Source organism: Cryptomeria japonica, chromosome 6, assembly GCF_030272615.1.
Source record: "Cryptomeria japonica chromosome 6, Sugi_1.0, whole genome shotgun sequence".
In the NCBI taxonomy this organism is placed as follows: Eukaryota; Viridiplantae; Streptophyta; class Pinopsida; order Cupressales; family Cupressaceae; genus Cryptomeria; species Cryptomeria japonica.
Window position 1 is genome coordinate 548806315 of NC_081410.1, and position 20203 is coordinate 548826517.

General features: G+C 35.5%; 1 protein-coding gene and 1 long non-coding RNA gene across 4 annotated transcripts in view; one reads left to right on the forward strand and one right to left on the reverse strand.

Moving 5' to 3' along the window:
• The first annotated feature begins 6759 nt into the window (after positions 1-6759).
• Positions 6760-20203, forward strand: part of LOC131073038 (uncharacterized) — a 103325-nt gene continuing 89881 nt past the window's right edge. For both annotated transcript variants that reach the window (XR_009112819.2, XR_009112820.2), the window contains exons 1-2: positions 6760-6927; positions 10081-10176. This is a non-coding gene — a long non-coding RNA (uncharacterized LOC131073038). The remainder of the gene's footprint in view (positions 6928-10080; positions 10177-20203) is intronic.
• Positions 12604-19330, reverse strand: LOC131073037 (auxin response factor 2A). Of its 2 annotated transcripts, none has more exons than XM_058009397.2 (14): positions 18990-19330; positions 18791-18900; positions 18551-18649; positions 18326-18382; positions 17548-17706; positions 17154-17238; positions 16052-16142; positions 15780-15944; positions 15530-15649; positions 15367-15442; positions 15083-15245; positions 13991-14976; positions 13710-13900; positions 12604-13584 (listed from the first exon to the last, which is right to left on the reverse strand). In XM_058009397.2, exons 1-14 carry the CDS (start codon positions 19072-19074, stop codon positions 13395-13397), a joined length of 2577 nt encoding a protein of 858 aa, XP_057865380.2. In that variant the 5' UTR covers positions 19075-19330; the 3' UTR covers positions 12604-13394. The 2 variants fall into 2 exon arrangements, with proteins under 2 accessions (XP_057865380.2, XP_057865379.2); XM_058009396.2 differs by having other exon boundaries at positions 18791-18915.

Consider the following 20203-nt stretch of genomic DNA (forward strand, 5'->3'; position numbering starts at 1 on the left):
TCTTTGATACCACCTGATGCAGAGTGGGCACAAGAAGATAAGAAGACCCAATTCACCCTTCTAAGCCTAAACAAGGCTTATCTCAACCCACAACTATGGTTCTACACACACAATTTCTACTACACTCGGGTCAAGGAACCCCCAATTAGGCATATTCCTTGTAGCCCTCTCTGATCGGTATTTCTCAAATAATTCAAATTTCCTTTGAAGAACCCTAGGAAAAAATTACATTTTAGAGTATCCTTTTGGGACTTACATCCAATTCCAAGAGATAGAGCTATGACCTTGCTCCAGCACACCTAAGCACCTACTGAGTTGGTAGACCTAATAGGCCTAATTAGGTCCATTTTCCAAAGCAACTACTTAAGAATGGGGTTGAATAATCTAACTCGCCCCTTGGGCATGTTCCTTAGGTATCTAATGAACCAAAACCACCCTTAAACTGGTTCCCAAACTCTCCTTAGGTGACTGTTCTCTCATTCCTCCTCAAGGCTAGGCTAAACACATGGTTTTGTTTAACCTGGGGTATGGTGGAAACCACACCACAACTCACTCCCAGGTTCCACCCCTTTGGAATCACAATATACACACCCTCCACCTACATTTCCCAAAGGGCCGATGAATTCCTCAATAGGATTTGCAAGTTAGGGTCATGTTTTTGATGAAACCCTATGTATCGGGTCCTTGAGTGACAATTTTTGATAAACTACCTACAACTTGCTCCAAACTCCAAAAATTTGAGTCATACCACTTGCATTCGAACCTGCACTCACACCATAATCCAAACAATTCAAAACTTCATGCCAACCAATGCTCTATCAGATCGTACAATACGGAAAACCAGTGAAAATGAGCAAAATCTGAGTTTTTGTTTATTCAAACCACCAACTTCTTACATTCATCATCCAACCAACTCACATATGATCTCTAAGGCACAAATAGGCCTTCCCCCAATGGCTATAACTAATTTTCAACTAGTTAGGACCATTGGAACTTCTTTGCCAATCATTGAGGAAATGTTGCTTAGCAACTTTTGCAACTTTTTACATCTTTTGACAACTTTTCAATTTTGACATCCCAAAGTCCCTAATGGACTTGTAGACCAATCCTAAGCCTAAAACAACTTAGGGGACAACTTAACAACATACCTCCTACCCTAGATGAACCCATGGTCAGAGTTGGTCACTAGGTTTATAAATTACCTAGAGCCAACTGACCTTACAAGAGGTTCTTTATTACATTCATAGGTTCCAAAGATCCACACTGATTCAAAACATCATTCTAGGGTGTAGGACCATCTACCAACAAACAAACAACAAACAAAATCCAAAACCAAGAGGTGCCCTACACCAAAATCCTATCCACCAATCCACCCCATCCTATCCAATTATATCTCTAATCCAATCCTATCTCATCCAATCATATTTTCCATCTCTTCCAATTCAATCATTAATATCATCCCCAATCCAATCCAACTCAATCATCCATGCCCCTTTTTCATCCTATCTAATCATTTATACTTCATCCATCGTATCCAATCCATCAAACTGAGCTTTTCCCATCTACCTGAGCTCACGCTGACTTGTGCTTAATCCTAGCACCTTTGCTAATCAAATCCAATTCACAATCCTCTCATCTGCAGACCTTGCACATCTAATTTTTCTTTTATCATCCATTAATCAATTCATCAATCTGCCCATCGGGATGAATCCTTCCCATGTCTAGCAGTTCATCCAAATCCATCACCTGCTCATCGGGATGCATCCTTCCCTAGTTCGGCAGTTTATCCAAATCCATGTCCTACTCTTGGCAAGAGATGTCAATTGGTCATGTGCATGTTGTTTGCATGCTTGAGATTTTTGCTTTTATTTTCATCTTTTGTCCCAGGACTATAATTGTTCAGGACTGCCTTGATCATCCTATATCTTAGTATGTCTTGACTGGTGTATAATGGGGCATAATTTTCATGGCATGGTGTCTTTGAAGTTTTTCCTTGTACGATCCAGCAACCATGCATTAGTGTTTATCAACACTTGCATGATTGTGTGCAAGGCATTCCCATTTGACTGAGCATCAATCCACGCCTTGGATCTTCATATCATCTTGGTTCTTATAATCAGTGGTGTAGACTATCCATGGCAATATCAAATCTAGGTTTGCTCTCTGTATCTACTCAACAAGAAATCCTATCCACTCATTCCATTTCATTCATCCATCTCATTGCATTCAAAGAATCCAATTTATCCAACCGTCGTCATCCTCCTCCTCTCTTAACCTAGTCTTCTACTCCATTTCGAGAGCACACCCATGTTCTTCGAACCCACATGTCCTCTCGAGGGGGCATACAACTACTTCCTCGTCATCCTTCCTCCTCATCACTTTTCCTCACCTTATGACTAGGGCATCATGCTACTAGTCCTTATCCTTTTTCTTCCACTATGTTCTATTCTTCTTTGATATAACATCATTTCACGATGCTATATCAAAGAGGGACAAAATGTAGACACCTAAAATTAATATTTAAATTAATTTAAGCTTGCCAACAAAATTAATTGATTTAATTGTGTTAACCTTATTCCTCTCAGTGTCAATTAAATCCAAATTAATTAATCTTGTCACTATTAATTAATTTATCAAATAAATTAATTATTCCCCTATTCTTCTAAAGTCCCCTCCAATAATTATTTCCTCTAAACCCACTCAGTTAATTAATTTTAATTAATTAACCTATTTATGTGATTCCTACAGATCACTTTTTCCTAATCCCACTCAACCTAATTAATCCTTCTAGAATCTCTCATAATCATGCTTATCATTATCCTTCAATTTTATATTCCCTCTCATGTCACATCAACATTGAGCCTCTCAAAGAAATTCAAATTTCTTTGAATCCCTCAATGCATCCTTATTTTGGAATTTTTAATTCCTCATTTTGAAATTCAAATTTCCTTTCCCCCTCTTCTCAAGGAATTGTATATTCTTGTTTATTTCCCAAGGCATACTTGATCCATGCCTACCATTTCAAATCAATCTCAGCCCTTCATGATCTTGATCCATGCCTACCATTTCAAATCAATCTCAGCCCTTCATGATCAAATCAATCTTGGCCCTTCATTGGCCTCCTCCAATCTATAAATTGGAGGATTATTTCCTCACAAAGGATCCACTTCTCCTAGCATCCTCATGCTACCTATTTCTATTCTATCTTCCTCCTATCATATCCTCATAATCCTTCAATCTTCCAATCCAAATCTATCCAAAATCCTATCAAATCGAATCCCTCTTATTGAGAAAAGGAGAGCAATCCCCAACCCCATCAAGGATCAATCCACTCAAGTGAGGAAGGGGCACATTCTTCACTTTACCAAAGGTCCAATCCGAAGGAGAAGGTAAAGATTGGCAAGGTATAACAACCAAAAATTAATTATTTGCAGCCATCATTATCACCATATCCCCTTCAAGATTCAAAATCCATTGAGCCCGATATTATAGAACTAGCGTGGATAGTTAAAGCCCCATGAATTTACAGATAAAGGCATGATTTCTCAAGTATGTAAAATCCTTCGAGACTGTATTCAGTTGAATCACCAAAGTAGGGTGGTCCTGATTTATCTCCAAACAACCATTAACTTTCTTGATTCTGGTAAAACCTTTTGAAGATGGAGAATCTTCACCAGATGATATCTTATTTAGATGTTCCATGGCATTGGCATGCACATAAAACCTCCATAGCATCAAAAACCACCACACTTCGGGAAGCACCTCACTTTTCCATCAAGAGCACAAGACAAAAAGAAACAAACACAAATTTGGAGTAAGGAGCCTCACCCACCCAAACCAAGTAACAACACACCCCCACATGGAGCTAAAATATGGCCTCCAAAACAACCACAACACAACTGAGAATGAAAGGAAAGATTAGAAAAAAACCCACACAAAAAATGCCTCAAAAAGCTCACAGTCCTCACCCCAACACAACTCTCACCAAAGTGCCCCCAAACCAACACTTACTTGCACCAAAACCATGTAGAAAGAGACAAAAAAATTGAACAAGACCAAACAAAATGCAAGGAGTAGAAGGAGTAAGGTTAAGGCATTGAGGCCTAGCCTACCTAGCGAGGAACACTCGTTGCAGTGCTTTGTATGCACTCCATTTCTAGCTTCAATGTTAATACAAGTCACCAAACACCTTTATTTGATATTACTCCATTTTTTGTTACTATAGATTCATAAAATCAATATTAAACATTAGTCATCAAAGATATAAGTTTGATGTTTAAGATTTACCTTAATCATGTGTTCCAAATTTCAATATTAATTACACAAAAAGTCAATTTAAAAATCACCAAAGAACTCTATAAATTAATCATCTTTAAAAAATATTATTTTACTTATTAAATCTAACCTATTTCACTTTTATCTTCATAATACTTTTGAGTAAGAAACAATGTAATCTTGTAACTTTCTATGAATTTAGATGACATTTTATTTTCCACTTTTTACTTAAGAAATTTTCAAAATTTTGTCTTGACTATAATTGATACTCATATCACGTAGTACTTAAAAAATAGCTATCATATATATCTTTAATTTTTTAATGTAATAATATTATATTAGTTTAAATTGAATCATTAAAAAAAAAATCTATAAGGTTACTTTATATAGATTATTAAAGATATATTGTGGTAGCAACTTGAGCGGTAATAAATTTAAGATTATAATCATTTCAATAATTTAAGTCTAGAATAGTAATAATGTATATTTATGTTGATAAATATATTAATTATTAACAATTAACTTTAGAGTCATAATTAAGATTAAGGTTATGTTAGTGTTAAATTAGATATAGGGGAAGTAGGGTTAGGGTTGGGTTTATTAAATGATTAACATTATAAACATAAAATAAATAATAATAATGAATTATATTTTTTGTTTTTGGTCATAATAATGTTATATTCTTATTAGTTAATTTATATAATAAATTCAATCTTATAATTATTTAAAAAATATAATTGAAATAATTTAACTTTAGAATAGTAATAATATATTTGATAAATAATTTAACTATTAACATTTAATGTTGGTTTCATAATTAATGTTAGGGTTATTGTTAATGTCAGATTAAATTTTAAAATTAGAGTTAGAAGTAGGGTTAGGCTTAGGCTTAGTAATAATAATTTTGTTGATAATTAAAGTTAGATTAATGTCAAAGTTAGAATTAGTGTAAAGGTTAAGGTTAAAGTTAGAGTTAACATTATATCATTATATTTCATTTATATAATAAAGTTAAGGTTAATTTTTAAAAAACAATTTAAATAATTTAACTTTATTATAATATCTATATTTGTTTTGACAAACATTATAATTATTAACATTTAGGGGTAGGATTTTACTTAGGGTTAGGATTAGTCTTAGACTTACAATAAGTGTTAGATTCAAGTTTAGGGTTAGGGTTAGAAGTATAAATGGTACTCATATCAGTAACTGATTTTTTAAAAGTAAACAATTAGTACAGTGTAATCAACATGACTATTCATGTGAGACCTTTTCACTTAAAAATAATTATTTAATATACTCAAGATTATAATTAGGGCTAGGATTAGTCCTAGACTCATAATCAGTGTTAGATTCAAGTTTAGAGTTAGGGTTAGAAGTATAATTATTTTTTATTAAGGGAAAAACGAACCTAAAACCCACATCTAAAGATATTCAAGAATAACCACTAAAGGAAGCTGAACTAAGACGAGAACAAAGCCAAGAAAGGGGATCGAAATAGACAGACCCCTCCAAAATGAAATAGATTCAAGTTTAGAGTTAGGGTTACAAGCAAGTTTAGAGTTAGGGTTAGAAGTATAATTGTTACTCCTATGAGTTAGCTGGCATTTTGTTGTCTATATAATAGAATTTATCTTTGTCACGTGTATGATAAGGTGGATTTTTAAAAGTAAACACTTAGTACATTGTAATCAACCTGCTGACTATTCATGTGAGACCTTTCAACTTAAAAATAATTATTTAATAAACTCGAGATTATAATTAGGGTTGTCATTTTGTCATTTATATAATAGAATATATCTTTGTCACGTATATGATAACGTGTTTTTTTAAAAGTAAACAATTAGTACATTGTAATCAACATGCCAACTATTCATATCAAACCTTTCCACTTAAAAATTGTTATTTAAACTCGGGATTATAATTAGGGTTAGGATTAATCTTAACTTACTATTAGTGTTAGAATCAAGTTTAAAGTTAGGGTTAGAAGTATCATTTGGTACTCATATCAGTGGTCATTTTGTCATCTATATAATAGAATATATTTTTGTCATGTGTATGATAACATGATTTTTAAAAATTAAACAATTAATACATCGTAATCAACATGCCAACTACGTGGAAGCTATAGATGCCAGCATAGCATCACGTTAAAAAGTTTACCAGACACTTATAAAAAAAAATCAACGTGTCAACTACTTATATGAGACCTTTCCACTTTAAAAATAATTATTTGAACTCTTCTAATATAACTATAAATTAAAAGTAACAACAGCTATCAGAAAGATCCCTTATGCCTTCATCATCTGCCAAGGATATAGGACTGCAAGCTTGGATGGGTGCAGAGTTAATACATCGTAATCAACATGCCAACTACGCGGAAGCTAGAGATGCCAGCATAGCATCACGTTAAAAAGTTTACCGGACACTTATAAAAAAAAAATCAACGTGTCAACTACTTATATGAGACCTTTCCACTTTAAAAATAATTATTTGAACTCTTCTAATATAACTATAAATTAAAAGTAACACCAGCTATCAGAAAGATCCCTTATGCCTTCATCATCTGCCAAGGATATAGGACTGCAAGCTTGGATGGGTGCAGAGATTTCTCATTATGCCTCCTCCATCTCCATCTCTTACAATATTCAGGTAAGATAATGAATTTGGAATCTCAAATCACAACTCTAACCATGTTTATCTGATTTCTCTTGTCATATAGCATCATTCCTATCTCATTTTCAATATTTTTTAAGCTTTTTCTTTATTTTTTTAAAGCTTTTCACAGAAGTTTTGTGCCTTTCCCCCTCCCACTTAATGAATATGTATGCAAGCTTTGTGTTCCAAATCCTTGAATAGCGAAAATTTAATCCAGCAGATGTTTTTTTTTTGTGATTCTTCCTCTTTCAGATCTTTTGAATTTATGCAATCAAAATTAAATGGGTATAATAACATGGACATCGAATTCAAAGTTTAGATCTCTGTAACCTATTTATTTTTAACATGTGTTTGCAGTTTGTAGGATTCAAATGCCTATCCTTTGATCTTTCTGAAGGGCTTTCAATATGCCTGTAGAAAGGGCTGATACCCATAATAAGCAATACTATAGAACAGTTTATTTTCATTAGACATTGTTGCAGCTATAGGCTTTAAAGAAATTAGATTGTTATTATTCAATGGCTCTGTGCAGTTGAACTTAACTTCTTCAATGGTTGCTTCTATGTGATTATTTCAAAATTCTCTACAATTCTTATGACTGCATCAATATATCAAAACCCAATGCATGCTTGAATCTTGCATTTTATGATAACTCATATCCAATTTTATGTGTAATTCAAGACTCTGAAATTTATATATTGGATGATTAATTGTATGAAGTTTTGATTTTTTAGATATTAGTTGGTATGAGTTTTTCATTTGGTTCTGATTGTGTATATATTTCAGATCATATTTATTGATTTTGATTCAAAATTCTGACAAATAATTAGGACATGTATAATAGCTTTTAGATTTTAATGGAAGTTTCATATCATACATCATACATTGAAACATTTTTCAATAGAAATTATAGATCACATTCTTGTTATCTATGATCCGAAAAATATCCATTATAAATTATATACAGTGAAATCTAAAAGCTGTCATACATGTCCTAATTAGTCTCTATAAATCTTAAATCAGGATTGAATCTCCTGAACAATCCTTTCATGAATTGTTTGTCCTGGATGTGCACATTGAACTTGCAATCCATAATAGAGTTAATGAATGTTCGTTATGTTCCAATCTTTAATCACTACTCTGGCTTCTTATTCTTCAAATACTGTTTCCCTTTTACCATTTGTTTCATTTCTTGAACTGCTGTGAATCTTCATTTTCTGCACATTTTTGTCTTTGACAACGTCTATGCAGTCATCAGACTGTATGTTTGATCGTAAAAATTAATTAAAAAATAACAGTTTTTTATTTTCAGTTAATTCATAAATACAATCAAATGTGCAGAATGATGGCTGCATAGGCAAGAGTCAGTTGTTATGAATTACAAATCTAATCCTGGATCATTTGCACAAAGACTAAGATATTATGCATTTCAAAATGTGTTGGAAACTTGTTCCGTTTTTTTTAGTTGAAACATTATGATTTCAACTTGAGTCAACATGGTATCTATGAGGCTTTAAACCATCTTGATTTTGAGTTAGTTGTTTGCAATTATAAGTGGTTTTTAGTGAGCTTTTTATTTTGTTTCTCTTGATTGTCATGTTTTATTCTGTAAGACTTGCGCAAGGGTCTGGACCCTTTCAAAATCTTTGTTTACCTGATCAAAAATATGATATCTTTGATAGGGATGAGTTATAGTTATAGACTGCAAATCTAACTCTGAATTGGTTGCACAAGTTGAACAAATTATATAAGCCTTTGTTCTTATTAGCTTTTTTTAGTTGTTGTGTAGTGGTTTTGTTGCTGGTGTTTGATGGTTGAACATTGTCGTTTTGTTGAATTTTCTTGTCTATATTCTTCTTATACAAAGGTATTCAAAATCTCATTTTAGATAATAAAAAATAAATCATATAAGCATTTCTCCCTTTAGATTAGGGGAGGAGATATTCTATGTTGTCAGGTTTGTTCTCTTTATAAAGATTGTTTATAGAGGATTATGTCAATAAACCATATTTTATAATAAGATTAATACAAAAAAAATAATGTACAATATATGGATATGGGTTGTTCTTGGGGATAATGGATTTTTAATTTATGTTGAGATTAATAGATTAAAAAATATATAAGTAAATTTATTTATAATGAGTATTGAAAATTATAGGATGATATATGTCTCCTTCCTATGAATGTTAGTGATAATAAATATATATATGAGAATAAATGTAATCTAGAGAAAAGCATGTAAACATATAATCATTTAAAAGTAACATTAGTAGTGATTGCATTATGTAATAATAATAACTATGTGTAACACTTAAATGATAAAGCACAGTAATTACATAAGGATTAGATTTAGCATCAATGAAGATAAGGTTGCTTCTAGATAGGAACCAGGGTGATGGAACAAGGGTGATGTGGTCCTCAGTGACCAAAAACAACCATGTAAATACTAGGGCATTAGGATTATCATAAAGCACTCACTACAAAAGCATGAGCAAATGATGTTGTAGGTAAGTCAAGAAATCTCTAGTAAATATAGGTAAGTCGATAACTTCTAGTGAATATAGGTAGGAAAAAGGTAATGTGTCAAGAAAGGTACAATGCTCCCAATATATTGGTAAAATCATGGGAGATGAAGTCCCAATATATGGATGTGTGGATGTAACTATGAATGTATAAAATATAGAAGGAAGCATGAAGCTCCTAGTGTAAAGATTTAATCATGAAGATCTAACATAGAGAAAGGAAAGAGATGAAGCCTCTTATATCTGAAAAGTGTGTCAATCAAATCCAAATGTATAAGGAGGAACTTGTGGTGCCTCCAACATAAAAATATAAGCATGAAGGGTTCAAATAATAATAGAGATGGAAAACATGTTGGCCCAATGCATTGGTATAGCATGATAAGTTCAAATATTATGAAGGCATGATGACCTCAATGTAAAGCTATGGTAAGAATGCACAATGTGTGAAGGTTATGCTCAAAAAAGGTGATATATCAATTTATAATAGAATTTGTGGTACTTTTGCACTTTCTCTTCTCATTAGAATTGTTATTTATTATTTTTTTAAAAGTTAGCTCAGCTATTAGAAGACTTATTCTTCTCATTGGAATTGTTATTTATTAGTTTTTTTCTTTGGCTTGTTTAGCTATCTAAAGACTTACTTGCATTAAAGATCAACGAAGACTTGCAACCACTCTCTTGGCACTTGATTTTTTGGGGGTTTTAAAAGTATAACCATGAGGTATGTATGATTCCTTCCACTATCTTTTAATTGTGAGATTATCGTTGTACTATTTCATGTATCATTAATAAAGTGTGTTATTAATTAATGTATATATATTTACAATAAAATTCATCTATTTCCCATAATTTTTAACTCTTACATTTTCTCTTCTCATTAGAAATGTTATTTATTAGCTTTTGTTTGTTTGTTCAAGTCTCTAAAGACTAATTTTCTTATTAGAATTGTTATTATTGATTTTTTTAATCTGAATACTTATTTTAGATTGAAGATCTTTGAAAATTTATGTCCAATCAATTTTCCTTGTGAGACATACTTCTCATGAAGAATGCTATCTCACTACATAAAATAGTAATGGATCAAATTATGAATTAGTAATCTTGGATGAATTGGCTAAACTCAAAACCTAGTGTTTTAACATTGAAGCTTAAGAATCTCCAGGAAGTTGCATCATGTCTAGTTTCTTCATGACAAATAGACCTTCTAGGATGCTTGCGATGGAAACTTGCGGCTAAACATTGACTAATCATGATAGCAGTTGCATCAGGCTATTATTAGAATGAAAAAAACATATTTTCTTTAAGGTCCCTTCGTGTGTCAGGGAATTGTCTTTATTTAGAATCTGTCTTTATTGTCGTTCAGGTTCACAAGAAAGACTGTGTGCTTATCAGAGGGCAATGACCTAACAAGGTTTAATGGCTATGTCGACCTCATTAATGAATGAAACTGAGTGCCTGTTCAACATTGAAGGAGGACTACAGGATGATAGTAGATGGCGGTAGGGTTGTGTACAGAGGCGATGAAGGATACATGATGCTTGTGGGAGTTATATTAACATATGGACGATACAATCACATACTTCACAGTCATTAATTAAACACTGATCAATATAAAATAACTATAAGTATTTAACATAAAAAACCACTAGGTACACATATTTATAAAACCCTCCCCGCAAAAAAACAAAAATCTCTTAGAGGAATCCCACCACTAATCCTCCAGATAGGGAGGAACCCAGGCCCATAATCCCCGATAAAGGTGATGCTCCAAACCCCACCATTGTGATAGAATATACACCTCGTAACAATTATAAATCATGTCAAATATTCACATATATTAAACAATTTTTCACCTTAAAACAACTTTGAACGTTCATAATCAACTAAGTCGCTTCAGGTGCGTTATTTCTCAGCTGCTCAAAATAGAAATGGCTAAAACTCTGACAAAGATACCATTAACCAACTGAAAAGTTGCTTTGTCAGAGTCACGCGATAAACATGATCACATTTTTTTATGGCTTAACCAGTAACCCCTAGTGTTGGGCTAAGTTTGATATTTCCCCACATAATTTGACAGGTAACATCCTCAACAGACAAGTAGTTGCGAAGAAAAAGTTAACGACCTTCGCCGAACGTAAAACATGGGTTTACATTTCTCCTCTAACTGTATATGATAGAACTGTTTGTCAAGATGTCTGCTAGTTTTAAGAGTTCTGATGTTTTTCACAACTTACCGATCTCTTTGCAAGTTGATAAATACCCACGTCAAAATGGTGAAGTTCGTTGGTATATACAGGCCAGATAGGTATATAGGTATACTGCCATCATAGTCCATTAAAAAGAAAAACCTAAAATTGGTTCTTAGCAGAGATAAGGAATGGTAGAAGACATGAAAAAAGCATAAAGGTGCTTGCTCATGGAGGCAAAACCATCCCATGATTGGATGCACCCAAAAACAAAATTAAAAAGGTGACTTACAGCGAAAAGAAAACCAACAAAAAGGGACTTACGGCAAAAAGAAACCCACCAAAAAGTGACCCGTTATGTGGTACAGGTCCAGACTATGATAGCCTTGTCCAGATCTGTAAGCAGTGTTGTCCCCTGTGCTTGAGGAAGTAATGTTCTGGATTATTCAAGATCCCTAAAGGAACCACCCGATCTATTGGGAAGAAAATTGTTGAAATCATAGCAGCTGAGAAATCCAATTCAAGTACATGCAGCATCTTAGTAGCTTTTACCTGCTAAATTATAGGCTTGTTATACCTTACAGCAAAAGAACAAAATCCCCTGCATGATTTACCTAAAGCTTCTAAGTTCATAACTCTTTGAAAAGCTTTTGGATTAAAAAATCTGGATAAGCAAATACATTACTGATTATGAATCCACCAAAGCCTCTTAGAATTCTAATTGATATTGTTTTTAACTGTCAGAAGAAAAAAAAATACATTGAGATATCACTTATTTGCCTACCCTGGAAAAACTTTCCCTTCACTTTAATCTTAAATAAATTAAAGAGAGATTTTCATTTAGTAGTCCATATTTTGCATCGGGACCAGCCAACAATCTTTGATCGTTATAAACATGCATTAGAAGTTTTAAAACATTACATAAAATTGGTGGAACCTAAGCATACACATTATTTAACTCGGAGCCAATGCAACAGTGTACATTTTTATTAATTGGAGATTAAATACATGAATTTTACAGCTGTACGGTAGAAGATTGCCTCTTACCCAGATAACTCCAGCGGGTAAAGCAAATTGCCAAAAGCTAGTTGGTTTGTAAAAGCAACCATCAGCCTATGTTACATAACGTCTACCAGTTCATAGGCACGCTCCCTTTCTTGCCAGGGATATTTCTTTTACAGTGCCTTCAAACTAACGACGCATAGGCTCAAGACAAAACTCAGCAGTCGGTTGCGTTCAACCACAAACAAGAGAACAACCTAAATAGGAAAGTATGACCTCGCAATATTTTTTATCGCCTAAATTATCCAAAAGCACCATAGAAACAAAATTCAAAACATCTTTCCTCTGTATTTTGTCAGCAATCCCCATAAACTGGTTAATATAAGATTGCCAACATACCTATCTATATCGGTTCATTTAAGGATTATACTGAGACCAAAACTGGGGAATCATATCCCCTACCTTAAACATAACAGTTCAGAAAATACTTAAGAGCATGTACAATAACAGTTCTTCCAATATGCACCATGTCCCTTATGTTGTTGACGGTAAAATAAGGGATCATGGGTGCCTTCAAATTTCAAAACTGAGGCCGAAAATCTTACTAGACACCTGCTGATAGAGTCCAAATCTAATTTAAAACATCCTGATTCTCCCATCTCTTAACCCTCATCATAGACAACCAATATTTGCAAATTGATGAATGAGAAGCCTTGCAAGACATGAACTCTCGTAGAATCGTGAAAAAGCTTCAGACATTGGATTTAAGTTCCGCAGCAGATGAAGGAACAGTGGATTCTCCGAGATCAGAACACCTGGATGTTTCTCTTGTACCTGCTAAATCTTCGGAGCATCCTTGAAGCTTCATACTCCGAGGGGTCATTTTCTCTACCTCTTCAGAAGTATATATGAAAATTTTGCGCACAATGCTACAAAATTCCCTGTAGTAAAATAAAAGCATAAATAAATAAATTTAGTCACAAAATAAAAATTGAATTTTAAAAATAAAAAAAACAATAATCGTTTGTCAAGTCAAAATCAGTAGAATGTAATGTATTGCACTCACTGCCATGGATCGTCTCCCACAAGCATCATGTCTCCTTCGTCGTCTGTGTAGACAACCCGCCACCCTCTACTCTCATCTTGGAGTTCCCCTTCTATGTTAAACATGTGCTCAAGTTCATGAATGAGCTCGGCATAACCTTCAAACTTTGTCAGGTCAACTGCCCTCCCAAGTGCACTACCTTGCTTGTGAACCTGAAAAGTAATAGAAACCAATGCAAATGAAAAGGATAGTTACAGAAAATATCCTTCGAATAAGCAATTTTCTGCATCCCAAAATGATACCTTAGTGCAGCTCCTCGTAGGATTATTCAATATCTTGCCACAGGTTTCTTTTGGCAACATTTGGGTAAATTTTACCTCAGCACTCGGAGTTGGATCAGATTTTACAGCCTTCAATGGTTCTAACTGCTGTTCAGACCCTGCAGATTGTGATGGATTTGTGCATGTGGCATCAGCAACAGGCTCTATGCTCTCTCCTATCTTTGCACCGATTAGATGCATACTATCAATGAGTTGAACACCAAACAATTTGGCAGAAAATGCACCAGCTTCAAGCCCCTTATCTTTATACATTTCTCTGGAAGGCAAACCAGCTTGATGCATGTTGGTTCCCTGATTACCGTGTTGCATGATCTTGTCACCCTCAACGTTTCCTGTGCCTACTTGCAGTGAAACCTCTGGTTGTGATGAAGAAACCAGGGACATGATCCAGCTCCCTGGTGACTCTTTAGCTCCAAAGCTAGGAACAGTGGGGGGGGCATCTGAGCCATCCCGCAGTACTAATGAACCTTGTTTAGAAGATATAGCAGCATACTTTGAATCTGATTCTTTCTTATTTTGTGCATTGTGAGATAGCATTCTTGATGACATACTTGATAAATGCAAGTCTGTCCCTGATGTTTCACAATTGCTATCTTCTTGATGGTGGTACTGTTTCATTGGTGGCTTGAATTTCTGGTAATTTGCCATATTTTGGTTTAGATATGGCACTCTGAACTCTAATACCTCACCTGTACCCTGAAGTCCAGAAAAGCCATCAGCAAAGTGCAATTGGTTCTTCAGTAAGTGCAACCAGTTTTCAGATCCCACCCTCCTTACTGCTCCTAGATCATCTGCTGTAAAGTCTTCCAATTTGGATCCCCACATCATTGAACTATGAGTGTTTTCTGCATCACTGTCACCAGATCCCAAGGTCCTTGCCTCTTGACCTTGCAAGACCCTAGTAAATCTGGGAACCTGCATAGAATCGCCAGAGGCCTGACTTGAACCTGCAAGAACACATAATGTGGCAAATTATGATACTTGGAAATTGCAGTTGTAGATCTCCAGCTTTACATTTAAATGTTACTCTGATAAGTCTATTGAAAGTTTTACCCAGAATTGATAAATCTGGAGACATTGGAAGTGTATTTGCTCTAGGTCGCTTGCTCCTGGGTGCAGGCAAAGGATTCAGTGTAACTGGAGCCACAAATGGCTCAATTTCCCATGGTGAGACCCTCTCTGGACGAGGAACCATTGAGTTTTCATCCCATTGCACCTGAATGCAACAACTACATGCATTAAATATGGTATAAAATTGCAGGAGTCACAATTCCAAATCCCAAAATAGGACATCCATAAGCACACAAAGGTTGTGGTGGTTGCATAGTCCATGGCACCTTAAGGGACCTCCATGCTGAACCTGGCCATCTCACTGGATCGACATCACCTATACCAATAATGGTGCCACTAAACCTACAACCGAACAGGGAGAAGTTGAACAAAAGCTTCAACAAATGATCAGTTTCAATATGACGGCCATATTAATCAATGTAATAATACCTCCTCTCGGGAGCATCCTCGCCCTCAAATCTCATCTTGAAACGCATTCCAACAGAGACATTATTGTTGAATGTCTCCACATATTTGGCATGAGGAACAATAAACTCAGAAGGGCTGACCCTGTTGAGAATTTCAAAAACACAAATCAAGCCACATTTAGAATGTGAAAGGGGATAAAAAAGATTTCTTTCATATTGACACAAAAAAGTTGCATCAACAGAATGAAGCTAGATGCTTCAAAACAGCTTACCTTGGTTTATAATAGACGGTAAACATTGTATGTGTTAAAACTGCATGTGATGCTGTTGCAATGACGCCCACATGCATACAGTGACTAGATAAAACAGATGATGGCATATTATTCATCTGTCGCATAGCTCGCCTGACTCCAACCCGTAGTTCTCCACTTTCTCCCCTAAACTCCATAGAACAGTGATAAGTAAGGACAGCATTTGACTGAGATGATGGTCTGAAATAACATTTAGTTTATGTGCACAATAACCGCTGAAAGTAATTAAATACCTTAGAAAGATAAAAGCATCCCCTGCTACAAGCCTTTTGGAACTAACAAATACACTCCATCCAGTGGTAAGCAAATGCCTCCTTGGTTGGCCTGTCATTTTGTGCAAAGACACGGGATTGATTAGAGTCCAACAATTTATGCAGTGATTTTGTCCTTGGACACCAGCTGGCGCCACCATGCCATTAACTTTGTAAGCAAAATGTCAAGCGAAGAACCAAGTGCTGTACATTCTAGATTCTATGGTTCGCCAGCCAGGTTTCAACTGATTTAGCTAAGAAGAAAAAAGATTTAGGACATGCAGCATGTTGATTGAAAAGCTCGTCATACACATCCCATTTTGGAATTTTTTATTTTCTGTAAGCACTGTGCCCAAATGAAGCTTGGGGTTTAATTAGATTGCCTCTATTACCACTAAAAAGGTAAAAAAGTTATACGCAGACCTTTTTTCAGAAATGTCTGCAAAATACAGATATTTTGCTTTGCTTGGAACCTGAATGTTGAAACTTGAAAAGAAGACTGAAACATAAAAATAAGATCTCCAACTACATTCTTATTTTATCCATACTATCACTAGTCAGTAGTCACTAAAATGTCATTTCAAGCCTCCTTTTCGATGTATTCATAATTTCATACATGTGTGCGTTAAACAGTATGCCAAACAGCCGAGGAACCAGCATAAATATAGTACCAAGCAGTAATTCTTTCCTTCCAGCAAAAGGCTTTAATAAAGGATATCAATCACTGGTTTGCAATCTTTACAGATGTTTGTATATAGAGGGACCTTTAAGTGCCTAGGCACAAAACCATTACCCCATAGAACTATCTGATACTAAGAGAATCCCGTATAGGCTGAGCTTCAACAAGAAGGTAGTCAGGGGCTCAGAGATTCTGATTAATGGTTCTACTAGAGGCAGATAGTCTTTAAAGACAAACTGAAGCCCTGCACCTAGAAGTATAGTGCCTAGTAAGAACATGATTAGATTATACATCATAAGAAGGTAGTTCAGAGCGCCCAGATTCCAATAGCAGATTTCTTAGTTTAGTTGAACTCGGGAAACGTAGATAAAAGTTTAAAAATAATGTACCCATTGACAAACTCACCACGGAAGATGTGGCGAAAACGCCATTCTGTTCCATGAAGATCCTTAGCCACCAACTCTTGTGCTGGAGGCTGCTGGCTCATATCCTGCACATAATGAGGAGAAAAATACATCAGTCCTGCATGGTAAGCAAAATATGCTTGAGTGATCTGAGAAACATAAATCTAATTAGAAATTTACACATTAGAAAATACGTATGCATTCAGTAACCCTTCAGTGCTATTTAACAAAAACCCTTATACCCAACCCTGGGAAAAAAGATGTCTGAGCCAGTTAGTGCTGTGGTAGACATCCTTTATTGAGCCAAAAAACCTAAGCTCAAGAAGACGTGTAAAAACTATATGACAAATAGATTTCTTGCAGCAAGAAAGGAAGAGGGCACGCCAGAAACCTACTAGCGGTGGTAGGCATTCATCAGCATGTCTCCTGAGAACTGAGAATCCTCCATGGGTGCTTGTATCCGAGGCTGTAAGCGTCTTGCAAAATGAATGCACACGAGGCCTATATGGCGAGGCTGACAAAGATTCAATATCACAAGAAGATGAATCGTTATACTGCAAAACAGACAACATTAAAGCTATCAGAAATGTTCTGTACCAAATAACTAACGCAACACAAAGAACAGCGAAGCTATCAGATATGCTGAGAGAGTACAATAACATCAGAGATTCTTCAGGCTATCTAACACAGAAAACAGCACATGTCTCAGAAGGGCTTTGAACCACAAAACCTTCCAAGACATATAACAACAGAGCTAATAGATACGGTTAGAACTACATACTCATTCTACACAGAAAAGAACTAATCGAAATGTCTTTAAAAGTGAGATTTATCATTTAACACACACACCATGAAAGCTATCAGAAACGATTTATATCAGACAATAATCCAACACGGAAAACATGAAAGCCCAATCACCCAACATAGAGAATACATAAACCATCAGGAATTCTTCCAACATCATAATCATGTAAACAGGGGGAACATCAGTTGTGTCGATAATTTCAATCAGCGCGAAATCTGCAAACCCAGAATATGAAAAATGCCTGAAACTCTGTCTGCCTAATCTACAAACACCACCTGAAGCGATCTTGCAAAGCCACCCATGCCCCCATTGCAAGCAAATATCAAGCCATCAGTAAACCAAATAAGAATCTGAACCAAGGAACTTACCTCTGCTTCAGGAACAAGAGTAATTTGAGCAAAAACTTCATCTGTATCACTCTCAGCCTGAAACAAACAAACGCCAAAAACCCCCGGGAACTTTAGAACAGCAAATTAAACATATGTTGTACTCCATTCAACGAAATCACACAACCAAACTATAATAACATATACAAAATCGACAACAATCAAAGCTCTAGCTGCTGAATACGCTAAAATAAGAGTGAAACAGACCCGCAATTGTATATTTATGACTTTGCACAGAATCTTGGAAGGCAGATTATACTGCGGCATCTGCTGCTGATCAGCCCCCTGGTTCGTCGAGGCCTCAACCTGCAAACAAAAAATAAAATAAAAACAACAACGCGCGCCTTCCAAACACCATCAAATCACAACACAATTACGTCCCCAACACAATTGCCTCTCCAGAAACCAAATGCAGCACAAAATTGACGAAAATTCAAAGCCACAGACCTGCTCCATGTGCCCCTGCGGGAAATAATACACGCGCTCTCCGACCTGCGGAACCGTAACCAACGGCCCCGCGCAGGCGTTCCACAGTTGCTCGTACAGTGCATCCTCCGCTACAGCCATGCGACCTGGGGCTTATCGTCAGCAACTACAACCAACAATTAAGCAGCGCAATGCAGCAAAACACCAACTCAACACTCACCAGATGACAACGGAGGTGGACAATTATTGTTCTGAAACGCACACGACATATTCATGCTGTTGCTGCTATTGTCTGCGTAAGGCATATCGCCGAGACTCGATCCCGCGACCACCGGTTTGTTATATTATTCTTCTTCTTACTACTACAAACTGCATTCCTTCCTTCACCTCCTGCGTGCCTTTAGTATTATAATATTACGTGTGCTCTTGTGTGGATATTTTTCCGAAAACATGGCGGGGAATCGAACCCGCGACGTGAGTGAGGAAAAGAGTGAGTGAATCAGTGTAAGGGGCGCAGAGTTTTTTGCGGTATTTGAGACAAGCAGTCCCTAGACCCACTTCTTCCACCTATTTGTTAGGCACTCGATTAATGTCTTTTTCTTCCATAAAAATAATATTTATTTTTTGATTCGCTCTGTATTATGTGGCTGCTGCTGTACTGATAACTTAACCACAGGAAGACAGGGGGTGGAGTTAACCCCTGTAGTTAAATGGTCCCCCTGCACGGGGGTTAACGGGCGTTACGGCCTTTGCAGCTTCGGCGCCGGGGCTGCCGCATCTGTCCTTATTCACACCCTTTGATTTGATTCCACTAGTTAATTTTTATAATTCATGATTAATTATAATTAGTATAATTTGGATCATGATGTAGGGGTGATGGGTGATAGAGTGTGCTTCTAGGGTTAGGTTGTAAGTCCACTCACAATCCCAAGGGCCCTCATGTGAGGCCAGGCTGATTTGAACTTACTTCCACTTGCTCTTGCTTGTGGGCTATGGAGTTTCTCTAAATTGTTACTATGATTGATTTTTCTTTTTCCTTTTCTTTTTCTTTTCATTTTTTTGATCTTTCTAGTTAGTTATTTTCTTCTTTTATTATGTGTTTTGAGTTATTTATCTTCGGTAGTAGGATATCGAGTTATATATGTGCAAGCTTGTTGTGTTCACTATGAATGTCTAAGAGATTTCTGCAATCCATAGTATAGAGCATTTATCTTTGGTAGTAGGATATCGAGTTATATATGTGCAAGCTTGTTGTGTTCACTATGAATGTCTAAGAGATTTCTGCAATTCATAGTATAGAGCAAAGTATTTTATGGATTCAGTTATGTATAATATTTTTGCATTGATGTTTCAGATCACATTTTGTGATCCATCATCATGATAATGTGAGCCAAAGGAATCAAAAATCTCATAGATAGCGATCATAATGTGAGT